This window comes from Polyergus mexicanus, unplaced genomic scaffold, assembly GCF_030449975.1.
Source record: "Polyergus mexicanus isolate NDT 795.1 unplaced genomic scaffold, iyPolMexi1.0 SCAF_11, whole genome shotgun sequence".
Taxonomy (NCBI): Eukaryota; Metazoa; Arthropoda; class Insecta; order Hymenoptera; family Formicidae; genus Polyergus; species Polyergus mexicanus.
In genome coordinates this window covers 5,106,464-5,120,628 of record NW_027223331.1, presented here as the reverse complement: position 1 = coordinate 5,120,628, position 14,165 = coordinate 5,106,464, and the positions used below count along the sequence as shown (strand labels likewise).

General features: G+C 32.8%; 1 protein-coding gene across 1 annotated transcript; it reads left to right on the top strand.

Moving 5' to 3' along the window:
- The first annotated feature begins 954 nt into the window (after nucleotides 1-954).
- On the top strand, nucleotides 955-13,516 carry LOC138937668 (modular serine protease-like). The gene is made up of 9 exons (XM_070304154.1): nucleotides 955-1,145; nucleotides 2,796-2,992; nucleotides 5,277-5,493; nucleotides 5,601-5,720; nucleotides 5,946-6,274; nucleotides 9,885-10,007; nucleotides 11,849-12,280; nucleotides 12,746-13,050; nucleotides 13,412-13,516. The coding sequence occupies exons 1-9, from the start codon at nucleotides 955-957 to the stop codon at nucleotides 13,514-13,516; spliced, it is 2,019 nt and encodes a 672-aa protein (XP_070160255.1).
- The last annotated feature ends 649 nt before the right edge of the window (nucleotides 13,517-14,165 follow it).

Here is a 14,165-nt window from a genome sequence, read left to right as displayed (position 1 = left end):
TGATTTGCTAGTGTGACAAGATACTATACTTTAAGATATGCCATCCACGTATTATCTGTTTATCAAATGACGATAACTTTCCACGAAAGCAGTTAGCACGCAATGACTAAATGCGGACGCTCCTTAGAAAGAGAATCGTTCGTTAATTGAATTCAAGTCTGTACATTTTGCTTCAGATTGGCAATCTAAACAAGATAAACACTAATGTATATTTCTGTTAAGACGCATTTACATTTATAAGTATGTACAATCTACAAGATTTTGACCAATAAGACTATCGGCAATGTAAACAATTTTTCAACAATTACAATAGATATTGTACAAGTGCAATTTTATTTGATTAAATAGATGAAAGGGAGTTGAGGCAAGCTAAACCTGACCATACGTATGTAATGAGATATAAAAGCATGTATAAACTAAATCTATAATTTAAAAAAATTATTAAACAAATATAAAATTACACTTACAAAATGGATTATACAAATTATAAATTTAGTCCACTCTAATTTCGAATCCTTCAATAATCAGCCAACAAAGTTGATAAAAAAAAAAAAATCAATATGCAAAGGTATCTTTATGAATCACAATATTTTATAACCTGCACTTTTTTGTTCTTAATAATAACAAGATAACATTCATACAATATTCCATTACCGTTAGATATTAGGTGAACAAAAAAGATCAATTTTCCGTACTGCTATAAAAATTATGCACAGACGAGTGTCAGAATAATTGCTAGGTGTATAATTACAAGTACATATAGAAACCGTGGCTTACACATTTTCGCTTAGGTCTACGAGAAGAATAATCTTGATTTTGAGAAATATTAATAATTCTTTTAAAATGATCGCATTAATGCTGCTGATCACAGCGATTCTCGGTATAGTTTCACATAATAAAATAGATATGATTGCGTGTTATAACGATATCGTTAATGTGTGCGGTAATGTAATTATGATAATTATTAACATTCAAGTAGGATTTAGCAGAATATACGTTGCTACGGAAGAAAATGGTCAAATGTATTCATCGTTGACATTTGTGTGCGTGGACGCCACTGTAATATCATTGGTGAATGTTTGCGATGGAATTCCTCATTGCCCTGATTCTTCGGATGAAGTTGGAACACTATGCCGTCATATTGTGTAAGAGAATATTATCATTAATCTTCATTATTGTGTCGTTAAATAAAGGATATCGCAAAGTGCCATGTCCTTTTAACTGAAGATAAAACAGTTAAACAGATAAAGACAGCAAATGTTTTTTCCTATAGTTCTTTAAAATTGTACGTAATAAATCGTATCTATATTCATTATTCAGTATTTAATTCTGTGATTAGTGTTCTAACATCATGTATCAAATAACATCTTTATCATTTTTTTTAATAATTAACAGTTTATTCTATATTCTATATTGAGAGAGAAATCTTTTCGCTAAAGTATCTTTAATATCCGTAAAGATATATGTATAAGTATATTTTTAATAAACTTTTATACAATATCGAAGAAAATATCAAGTTTATATAATAAGAAAAAAATGTGTTAACTCGACTAAATGCATTCAATTGATTACTATTTCTTTAATTTAAATATTTTAATATTTTAATTAAATATGATATATTAAATCTAATAAATAAAAAGCCAAATATGGCTTAAATACTTAATATTATAATAAATAATATATAATATTATATATATATATATATATATATATATATATATATATATATATACAGGGTGTCTCATTTTAAAAGTTTCACCCTCATAACTTTTCAGGATCAACGTTTGAAGGAAAACGATTCGGATAAAAGTTGTAGGGAACGAAGGGGGCTATCTAATAGTGACCTTGGATTTGACATTAAAGGTCATTTTCAAGGTCATTTGAAGGTCAACTTCCGTTTTTTAAATGGGAACCCCTTTTTTTGACCCTGGATTCTAAAAGAGCGGAAAATTTTACATTAGAGTTGTAAGGGGTCAAATTGACCCTAGGGGTCATCTAAAGGTCAAATGTCTCTCCTGTATTTCCTAGGCTGGTATCTTGTCATGATAGCGCTATATCGAGAGAATGACCTCCATAAAAATTGTCGAGGTCATCGGAGGCCACCACCTGCTGACCTTGAATTGTACCTTAACCCTCATTTTCAAAGTGTGAGAAAAATAAGACAAAGATAATAACTCAGAATCCGGTTCAAAAAGTTACTAACTCAGAATCCCAGAATTCTCAGAAGTTTTCTTAAATTTTAATAATTTCTGGAAATTTTGAAAATTATTTGAAATTTATCATTAAAAATTTCTCAGTTCTTTTTCTCGATTAACTGATCATATTATTGATAGTTTATTGTATGTATTGAAGATCTCTTCTACCTGTCACAGTGTGTACGTAACGTGAATTTATCTTTCTGAATTTCTCCGTACTTTGTAAACATGCCGGATGACACAAGGAACGAGATTGTTGACATTCTATTAATTCTTGAAGAGTGTCGTAATAATTATCGTGCAGCAGAACGATTATATCGTAGACGTTTCCCTGGCAGACACTACAAGAACTCGTGGATCGTTCCACTCGATTGTCATAATACGAGGTCCCTGTCTCTCACATCTTTCAATTCAATCAAAAAAATTAAAGAATAGTAATCAGTTGAACGCAACAAGGTTGTACAACAACCTTCTTTTCTTAGTGTGTTTATATCACATTTCTCATCTCTCTCAATACGCTTAATAAAATATATTGATAATGTTTGTATAATTTATTTTAGGAATATTCTATATGTTTTTAACGGAAATATTTTTTTGCAGATGTCCCATGAATATGTATAGATGCAATTATGGTGCTTGTGTGAATCGTACGGCGAGATGCAACGGTCTAGTAGATTGTGTGGATGCTAGCGATGAGATCACTTGCGATCGAGATCCTAACGATATTTGTTCCGATAAAGAGTTTCAATGTTCTACTATACATCGAGAGTGCATATCTCTCGATGATATGTGCAACGGTCTGTATTTGTCACATTAATTTCGACAATAGACTATCTCAGCCGGCAAAAGTGTTAAATTCTAATATCTTTATGGTTTTTAAAAAATTTACGTAAAAGATACTACCAGGGTTGGGAAAGTTACTTTATAAAAGTAACTCGTTACCGTTACCGTTATTTTTTTTAAAAAGTAACTCGTTACCGTTACTCGTTACTAATTTTAAAAAGTAACTCGTTACCGTTACAGTTACTAAAAAGTAACGAGTCGTTACAATTTCCGTTACTTTTTTACAATACAAACTAATAAATTATTTTGCATAAGAAAAACTTTTAAAAAATTGTAAGCAAGATTTCATTCAAGGTTTATTACAAAATAAATGATTAAATTTTATCGAAATTCTTTATTAATTTTTAATAAAATTTGTTGCTCCATAGTATCATCATTTAAATGCCCTCTTTGTGGTGTTAATACAGAGCCACCGATGCTAAACATTCTTTCTACAGATGCACTGCTTGGTAGAGCTGTATTATATTTAATAAAAAGTTTTTTAAGTTTTGGATAGTCGTTTAACATTTCTATATTACAATTATTTGATTTTAAAAACCGTTGCAATTCTTCTTGTTCAGATTCATTTTGCACCGTTTTTTGCTCAAAAATGAAAAAATCATCGTGATCGTCAGATTTTCCAGCTTTTGAAGAATTTTCAGTTGATCGGATTCCCAATAAATCCTCCAAGTAATTTTCAGCACGTTTTCTTTTTTCTCCGGTTAACCAGTTTAACTTAAATTTTGGATGTAAACATGCTGCTATTATTAATTCTTTTATTTCAAATATTGTAAGAAATCTAAAATCAAATATAGTAAATTAAGCGACATTGTTTGTTTTATTGAAATTAATACTTTTGAATCAATAGTTTAAAATAAAATAATATTTTTCAATTAAATCCTTATTTAAAATTAAATAACATATGTATTAATCAAATTAATAAGTTACCTTTTATTTAAACCTTGCTGAATAGCTTCAACTAATGAATGGCAATCTATAAGGTCAGATTTATTGAGATTTTCTAATTTTCGTTGCAAGGTACTTAGAACCGGTAGTAAATGAGAGCTCTGCTTTTCCGAAAAGATAAAGCTCTCATTGGATATCGCGCGTCGCGTCATCGCACTGGTCTGCAAGAACCATAAGTTGATCAATCACATTCAAGCATTTTTACAACATAATAAGAATGCTAATTGGTCGATTTGCTTACGGCTTTACGGTTAAGATAAAAATTTTATCACGCAAGAATAGCAAGAATAATATCTTAAATAAATCAAAAAATTTGAAAAAAGTAACGATAAAAGTAACTGTTAAATTCGTTACTCGTTACCGAAAAATGTAACGAAGTTACTTTTTCCGTTACAAATAAAATTTGTAACGCCATTACCGTTACAGTTACCGAAAAAAAGTAACTGTAACGGTAACGGCGTTACAAGTAACGCGTTACTTCCCAACCCTGGATACTACGCATCACAAATTAAAAATTTAATAATCTAGATTTTTATTAATTTGATTAGAACAAATATATAATATATATCAATATTTTCAGCTCCCTTAATTTGCGTGCGATAATATATCAAAAATTGAATATAAATCCATTTTTAGAGAAAAATTAATTTTATATTTGGCAGAGACAAACCTATACAGGGTGTTCCACCAAAAGTGGCCACCTCCTTTTATCTTTTAAACTAAAAGATATAAACCGTAACAAATATATATCAAATTAAATAGTTCGAATTGAATTCTATTATGAGCATAATTGTTGCTTTCAAAAGCTGTGTTAACAAACGGAGAGATATGCATAATTTTTTTATAATAATGTGAATATTTCGATATGATAAATGTTGTAGCACTGTTTGAAACGAATACAACGATGTATGATGTAATGTAAATATTTTATATATTACATGTGTTTTATTAACTTGAAATATCGCGGACGACGTCTACCTTTTCATTTTTGGTCCTCCAATATGGCCAAAACTCGTATAATATGTAAAATATTTACATTATATCATACATCGTTATATTCGTTTCAAATAGTGCTACAACTTTTATTATATCGAAATATTCACATTATTATAAAAAAATTACGCATACTCCTCCGTTCGTTAACACAGATAGTTTTTGAAAGTAACTATTATGCTAGAGTTCAGTTTGATTTAATTTGATATATATTTATTACGGTCTATCTCTTTTAATTTAAAAGATAAAAGAGAGTGGCTACTTTTGGTGGGATATCCTGTACATTCCGCTTTCTATCAGGATATAAAGATTGCTCGGATGAAAGCGACGAAAATGCAACAATTTGTCGCGAGTACCCATGTCCTGAATATACGTTCCGTTGTTTGTACGGAGGTTGCATTCATCAAGAAGTGATTTGCGACGGCGTCAAAGATTGCATCGACGGCACCGATGAAGATTCAAATATGTGCGCGGCTATTAATTGCGAAAGTGAAAAATGCTCACAATATAAATGCCGGTTGGTTAATTAATTGATTAATTTATTTTTTATTAATTTAATTATTATATTATATGTATATTAGCACATATATCAAAACTCAAATAAATTATTTTCTATTTATGTAGGGACGAAGAATTTACATGTAAGAATAGACAGCAGTGCCTACCAACAGCTAAAATATGCGATGGTATTCGACACTGCGCAGATGCATCTGATGAAAGTCCAGAAATGTGCAAAATACGTGAGTATGTATTTTTAAAATATTCGATTTTAATCCAGTAATACAATTTTCTGCTTATAAATTCTAGAATCAGTCCTTAGGAATAATTATTTTAAAATGAAAGATGAAACTTTTATTATTACAATATTCGTTATTGTAAGAAAATAAAAAAATCAATCAGCCATTTTTAGAATGTGGCAACTATTCGTATTGTGAAACAGAACAATAGAGTCATTAAAATTTTCTATAGATGTCCTGAAAATTGGTTTCGCTGCGCCTACGGTGGATGTATTCGACCGGAATTGAAGTGTAATTCTCGGTTAAATTGTTACGACTGGAGTGACGAGGACGAATCTTTGTGCGCGATAACGTTACCAGAAGGTGCCTGTCGATTGCCTGCTGCGAAAGGAGGAACGCATTATAACGTGAGTGGATGTTCAAGATGCCGACCAGGCGATATCGTTCCCGAGCTCACATGGCTCGATTATACTTGCGACATTGAAGGTTCTTTGCAAGGTGCCGATAGAATTTTTTGTCAGAATAACCGGTGGTTTCCCAGCGTTCCAAATTGTGCTCTCAGTAAGTAATATATTTTTTTCTTATAATTGGCATCACGTACACAATATAATATATATGTATATTGTGTGTGTATGTGATGTGTGTGTATATACATATATTGTAACCATTTTTTCTTTTAAGAAATTATTAACTTAATTATTCGGCAGGCGGTTCTTCAGTGCCCACGGCATACCTTCGATGCGTGTCTTTAATCCGATCCGCCGTTTCGAGATTCCGATTTTTCGCGAAAGAAACTGAGTTGAGCGCCAGGTATGGCAGGCCGCATCATGTACATGAGCGAACGCAACCCGAAAAATAGCCGAACCGGTAATTAATGCAACAGCTAAATACGCGGCCAGTCAGTAAACATGAATTGGTAAAGGGAATGGTTTGGGATAGAAACGGGAGAGATAGGGGTCGAGAACACGGGAGCCCAAAAAATAAGCGTTCAATCCCATACAGCACAGAACATTGCAATTACATTGCAGTAATATTACAATCTTGCAAGTTGCAATGTAATATTGTTGAGACATTATTGGAACATATAATTGTAATATTTTATGAGAATGTTACAGCAACATTTCAAAAACATTACAAAAAACAGTTTTCGGTAATCGCTAGTTCGTTTGTTTACCGCTATGCGGCGCGCGTTGCGATATCTATCCCGCATTTAAGTTTCAGTCACGATGATTACATAAAGCTTGCAAAGAGCGGCTAATAAGATTAAAGATATAACTTTTTTTTTTTTTTTTTTTTTTTTTTTTTTTTTTATCAGTTTAATTTATCCGGTACAATCCCAATACAGGGAATTCAGATATTGAACTGATTGTTCAGTAATCGGATACATAAATATCCAAAAAAGTTAAAATTATTCGTTAATTGTTTACTTAAGATGTAAAATAGAATCTAATATCTATACAAGTAAAATTTTAACTTTTATGAATGAAATTATTTAATCATTATTACTATTTTCTTAAACTTGTAAATTATTTATAAAATAGCGATGTTAACTAGATAACAGGAAATTGTTAAATAGTTTCTATTCCTATATAAAACCAAAAATTTAATAATAATTTTTTGATATGCGCGATATTTCAGATTTTAATAAATAAACTTCGAGAATATACAGTATAAAGACATCCAAGAGAGAAAAAACTCGTAATTGCGTAAATTCACAATCTTTTTTTCTTATTTCTTTTGGATGCCTTTATATATTTTCAAAGTTTATCTATCAAATTTAAAGCGTTCTGCATATTTGTAGCAATGCATTTCAATATTACAAATACATTGCACCGTAACATTACTGTAATATTATATTGTAATATTTCTAAGGGCAGACATTTCAACGTTGCCGCAGACTTGCAGTAACATTGCAGAAACATTTTGCAATTTCCATGCAATATTACAATGTTTCAATACAAGGTCTATGCAACGTTTCTGCAATCTTTCGGTGTTGTATGGGGATCCTCGATGTCGAGAGGTATGTTCGGCGCGAATAAGGGTTTGAGATGGTCCCGTGGAGATTGACACAACCGTGCACAAGAGTATCCAATTACCGGGCGTTTAACGCGATGCAAGCTCGACTTTTCGGTCGTGAGGATTTTCGCCATACGTGACTTATTTGGGCCACAACTGAAGAAACTTCTCGGATACGCCGGTAACCACTTTGTACACGATCGTGAATTCACTTCGATACAATGGAAACTTCCACGTCATATGATTCGAATCTGTCCTTTAACGGGGCTTGCGGTAAGCCGATACGCGTCTCTATAACAAAAACGATGACTTTGGCGTCGGAATGCGCAAGATATAATTCTAAAAACTCGCGGAAACTAACAGCGGGTTCAGAGATACCTGATAAACATTCGGAACGATATTCGAGATTTAGGCTTTCTCAATGCGCTACACTTAAACTATGAACGTTATTTAATAATTTTGTGGACAAAACAAGGACGGAAACTCGAGAGCGACTGTGGTGTACGAACCGCGAATAATTAGAAATGCGAAACTAACATATTGTAGATGACTGTCGGCGACGGCCGACAATATGTAGAGAGAGAGAGAGAGCGCTTATTTTATGATCCGGATGAATAGTGGATGCCCAGATGGATCTGCCGATACGACCTAATTTACCAAAACTCACAAAATTAATTTCACAAAGCACGTAGCACGATACGGGCGCGATTTATCCGAATGAATTATCTACAATAAATCGGCAGCTTTATATAGATAACGACGCTCGTCCCACCAGTCGGAAGATCTACGCTATTCTTCCTTCTAAGCCTTTTTCGCGACACTTTCTCGAGGCCTATGTCTGTATCCCGATCCGTGGCTCGTCGAATAGTACCGAGCGAGAGTCCTGCAGGAGATATGCCGGCGCGATAAATCGCAATCATGCCACCTGTGGCGCTTCTGCGTTAAGGCCCGTCTACATAGGACGCAACACGCCAGGCCGGTATTCATATTGTAGTTAGTTCTTATATTTAAGACCGTCTTAAACACAATCTTAAGATGTCCTAAACCAATCACAGAGCCATATTAGCATCTTAAGACATTACTTAAGACGGTCTTAAATATAAGAACTGACTATGAATACCGGCCTGCGTCCTATGTAGACGGGCCTTTACGCAGGGCTATCCTACGGTTCTCGCGGTCCTTGCTGTCGTCACAACCGTATTAGTGGGTCCATCGCCCCGTGTTTTCCAAATTGGTGCTGTCTTCCGGCAGCGTCCGATCAGCTCTGGTTCCTATCTTGCAGAACAGGAATGAGAGTCCTCTCGCTACTCCGTCTTTGGGATCCCCTCGCTTCGTGCGGGTGGAGTGGCCTTTCTTCGGCCGGATCCTTCCGGCCTTCCGTGCCCCTTTTCTGCGTAAAAATACAAGATTAACGGCAGTGATTTTTATTTGCCACCAATGGAGTTTTTAATATAATAAAGCGATTACGGCCTGGCAGCTCCCGCTCTCGGCTGCCTTTTTTCTCTCTTCCTCCGCTTCCGGATGGGATCTCGCTGTTGAATCCTGTGCCAACAAGTAATTCGCGGGTTCATAATCGAGCTTACAGTTTCGCTCTTATCTCTAATCGCGGGCCAGATCACATTGATCTGACGATTAGGCCGTTTTCTCCCTAAATCGGGAGAACACAGGCCCCCGAAAAACCGCCCACGATCGGGTCATTCGGCTTTTGTGACGGACGTCCCAAAAACGTCACGTCACAATATATATATATATATATATATATACTTTTTATTTATTTACTTATTTATTCCTTATAATTCAGCACTATGCAGAGTGTTATTTAAAGACCGTCCGCTGAATACATAGCGTTATTCCTTACCAAAAGAATGAGTCGAAAAGTTTTGAATCATTTTTTTCTATTACACTTAATAAAAGAGTAATTATTGAGTAAAGTCAAGCCAATCAACGCCGATTTTTAGCCGAGCGCATGTCAATGAACCACGCGCCCGGACTGATTGGACTGACTTTACTCAATAATTATTCTTTTATTAAGTATTATAGAAAAAAATGATTCAGAACTTTTCGACTCATTTTTTAGTAAGAAATAACGCTATGTATTTAGTGAACGGTCTTAAAGCGACACCCAATATATTGGGCTATATATAATATATTTTAGAAAACGAAATGGAAGGAATAACATGCCCAGCTCCGTCTGAAGCATACGGTGCGATTAAACGATGTGAAGCAATGTGGGGTTCTCACAAAGGTTGGTTGCCTTGCGATCGAGCCCTCCCAGTCGGCACACGGGTTTTCCTTGAATGTCCGGCATTCTATGAGCGTCGCAAAGGATCCGCTAGCGTTATGTGCCTTCACGACGGCACGTGGAGCCAACCACTCTTGAATTGTATTCCTATCTGCGGAATAAGGGACTTTACAGGTTTGGCAACCGATAACAAAAAGTTATAAAAAAAAAAAAATTGGACAATCTTTAATTAACTATTACATATCATTCGTGCATATTTCTAGAATTAAAAAATAAGAACAGATGCGTTTCTCGAAAATAAACTACTGAATCTTGAATTTTTTTTGTCATATCTAAAAAATTCACGATTTTAAATTCAGAGATTTTAAAAATATTTAATATATTTTTCTTGTTTTTTTTTTTTTTTTTTTTTTTTGCTATATATCAGTCATGTTTTGTCGAATATTTTATTGATGAAGCTGGTACCATATGTAGATGAAATAATTGGGGATCATCAACGCTGTTTTAGAAGAAATAGATCGACTGCGGATCAAATCTTTATTATTCGGCAAATTTTGGAGAAAAAATGGGAATTTGATCAATCGTATACATTAACTATATTGATTTAAAAAAAAAAGCATATGATTCGATAAAACGGGAGAGATTATTTGAAATTTTTATTCATTTGGGGATACCTAAAAAAATTGGTTAACTTAGTTCAAATATGTTTAAAAGATACTAGAGAGGTAGAGTAAAGATTGGTAATCAAATGTCGGAAATTTTTCATATTCATAGCGGGAGCTATTTGAAGCAGAAGGATGCATTGTTACCTCTTTTGTTTACTCTAATATTGGAATATGCCATTAGAGATTAGAGAAATGCAGAAGAGTGAAGGCGGTTTGCAATTGAACGGTATAACTCAATTATTAACATGCGCGGACGATGTTGTTTTGCTGGGGGATAATAGTGAAACAATAATTAATAACACAAAAACTTTATTAGATAAAACGAAAGAACTCGGGTTGCAAATAAGCATAATCGAAAAAATTAAATATATGGTCACTAATAGAATTCAGAATATTCAAAATGACGAAGACTTGGCCGTTCGTGATAAAGTGGGTCAGTAATTTTATGTATTTAGGATCGATTTTAAATCAAACTAATTAAGTAAGGCGTGCTTTTATTCAGTTAATAAACTGCTCGATTCGCGGTTGTTGTCTAGGCGTCTGAAAATTAGAATTTACAAAACGGTTATCTTACCGTTAGTCCTTTATGGCTGCGAAGCATGATCTTTTACGTTCCCAGCCGAAAAAAAATTTAGGGTATTTGAAAATAAAGTACTTCGAAAAATCTTTGGCGCAAAACGCGATGAGGAAACGGGCGAATGGAGAAAATTACACGTGGAATTGCATCAATTATACAATGGCCTGGATATTATTAACGTCGTGAAATCGCGCATCGATTAAGATGGGTAGATTACGTGGCGCGTATGAAGGCTGATCGAACCGCATATAGAATACTAATTGGTAAACCCAATGGTAAAAGACCTTTGGGTAGACCAAGACGTAGGTGGGAAGATAATGTTAAAATGGATCTTAACGAGATGGGGTACGAGGGTCGCAAATGGAAGGATCTTGCTCGGGATCGGGAGTATTGGCGGGATTTGGTATTTGCGGCAAACATTTGAACTTTCGAGTTCCTAACGCCATCTAATAATAATAATAATAATAATAATAATAATAATAATAATAATAATAACATATAAGTCATAATAAAATTTTTCTTATATTAATATGAGAGAAAAAAACAATATTTTTGTATAAAGATACCTAATATTTCATATTTATTTAACTTTTATATATATATATATATATGAAAAAAGAAATACTTATTGTTAGTGGCACCATTGATCGTAAAGGGATGGCGCGTCGAGAAAGAAGAGACACTACCGTGGCAGGCTACCCTCTTCTCGCACGAAAATGGTCAATGGAGATTTTTTTGCGGTGGTACGTTGATAGCAGAACGCATTGTGTTAACTGCCGGCCACTGCGTTTGGAAGACCTCGGCAGATACAATACGCGTCGCTTTCGGGATCCTCTCGAGTGATTTAAATCAAGCAGGAGAAAACGCGCAGGTGATCGACGTAGAAAGCATCGAATTGCAGAGTGCATATCAAGATCATGAGAGTAACTATGGTTCAGATATCGCATTGTTGATCTTGAAGGAAGCTGTGATTATTTCCTCGGTTGTTAAACCCGTTTGCATTCCTTGGCACTCAGATGCGACGTTGATAGAATATCAGGAAACCGGGAGATTTGGATTGGTAGCTGGTAAGTTTAAAATTTTGCTTAAAAAATGTAATAGATGTAATTAGAAAAAAATAAATACGATCTTATTTCTTGTTCATAAATATAATGGATAAAATATATCAGTTTCTGCCTAAAAAATATAAATTATACATATAATTTTATGCTTTTTGCATTGCTGAATATGATAGTAGTATTTATATTTGTCTGAAATGGTGGAAAAATAGTCAAAGTTTGTTTTAAAGGAGTTTAAAGTAAATTTTTTTTATTAATATTAAAAATTGGATTAATGATTGAAATAATTAGATTAATAAAATAATTTATTCTAATTATTTAATTATTTAATTATTATTATTTATTTTTAATTATTTATTTTAATTACTTTTAATGATTTTTATTATAAAATTAATTCTTATAAAACATTTTTTACCGATTATTTACGTGTACAGTTTTTGCCCGACAATTTTTAGAATCTTAAAAGTTTTCTAGGAATGGGATTGACGGAGAATGATACATTTAGTCCAGTCTTAAGAATAACTACGATGAAAATTATTTCCGATGATGAATGTCATCAAAATCAGAATAAGGATTTTTGGAAATATTTAACTTTCACATCCTTTTGCGCCGGATGGACGAATGGCACTGGAGTATGCAATGGAGATAGCGGCGGAGGATTGGTACTTCTTCAGACATTAAATTCTAACATCTGGGAAGTTCACGGAGTCGTCTCTGTCAGCCCACGAAGACTGGGCACTAGCATATGCAATCCCAACTTCTATACTGTTTTCACGAAGGTATGCTAAAAATATAAAGTTGCAAACATCATTAGCAAATATATATGTATGTGAAATTATATCGGAGGCATACATATTTTAATTATCCGCAAACTATTTTTTAATAATATTTGTTGATGGTTTTTATAGCTCATTGTCAGTATTACATATCACTATCATTAATATGACCATTCGGATATTGTTATTCGTGCATGATTACTGGAAGATAAAAAGAATTAAACATAGCTGCAAGATAAGCGCTCATTATTATATTGTCTAAATAATATTTATTGTGCGAACAATAATTACTGCTTATATAATATTAATATATTAAATTATTCTTTTTTATTTATTCCTTTTCTTTTATTTGATGCATATATAGGTTTCGATATATATCAATTGGATCAACAAGGTTATCGAGAGTATACCAATAATTGGCCCACCTGACCGAGATCGACAACCAAATAGAGATGATATTATTGTTTAAAAATAGTGATAAGTTAACATTGCGCGAGCACGCGCGCACTTTTATTGTATAAATTTATAAGAGCTTTTTGATCAAGAAATCAATATGATAATTTTCTTTTCATGAGTCAATAGTTTGCGCAATATCTCTTTAAATACGTTACATATGTTTTATATCGATTAATTCATTACCATGTATCATAATAAATAAAATATATTTGTAAATTAACCTATTAAACTATTTATGCAAACCATAGATTTCTAAACATACAAATATTACATATCGATACAAGAATGTCGACCAATTAAATGTCGTTTCTATTAAACTCTTTTTTATTTTTTTCCCTAGAAAACAAAAAAATATTTCCCTAGATATCAGCTATGAATAGTATAAATATCGATATGTCAAAACAGAAATAGAAAAAAGAGTTTTACAGTTAAAAATATCAATTACAAACATCAGTGTCAACATAATTTACTTGACTGTGAATATACAGATATTATAATTTCATACATGTAGACCTAACATGAAAAATCTTTCTCACTAGCTGTAAGTATAATATAAAAATATTAAAACAATATATTTTGACATGCTAGATACAAGCTAAATATCATAAAGAAAATATAATTAAAGAATTTGGATTTATAAAAAAAATACAAATGTAATATTA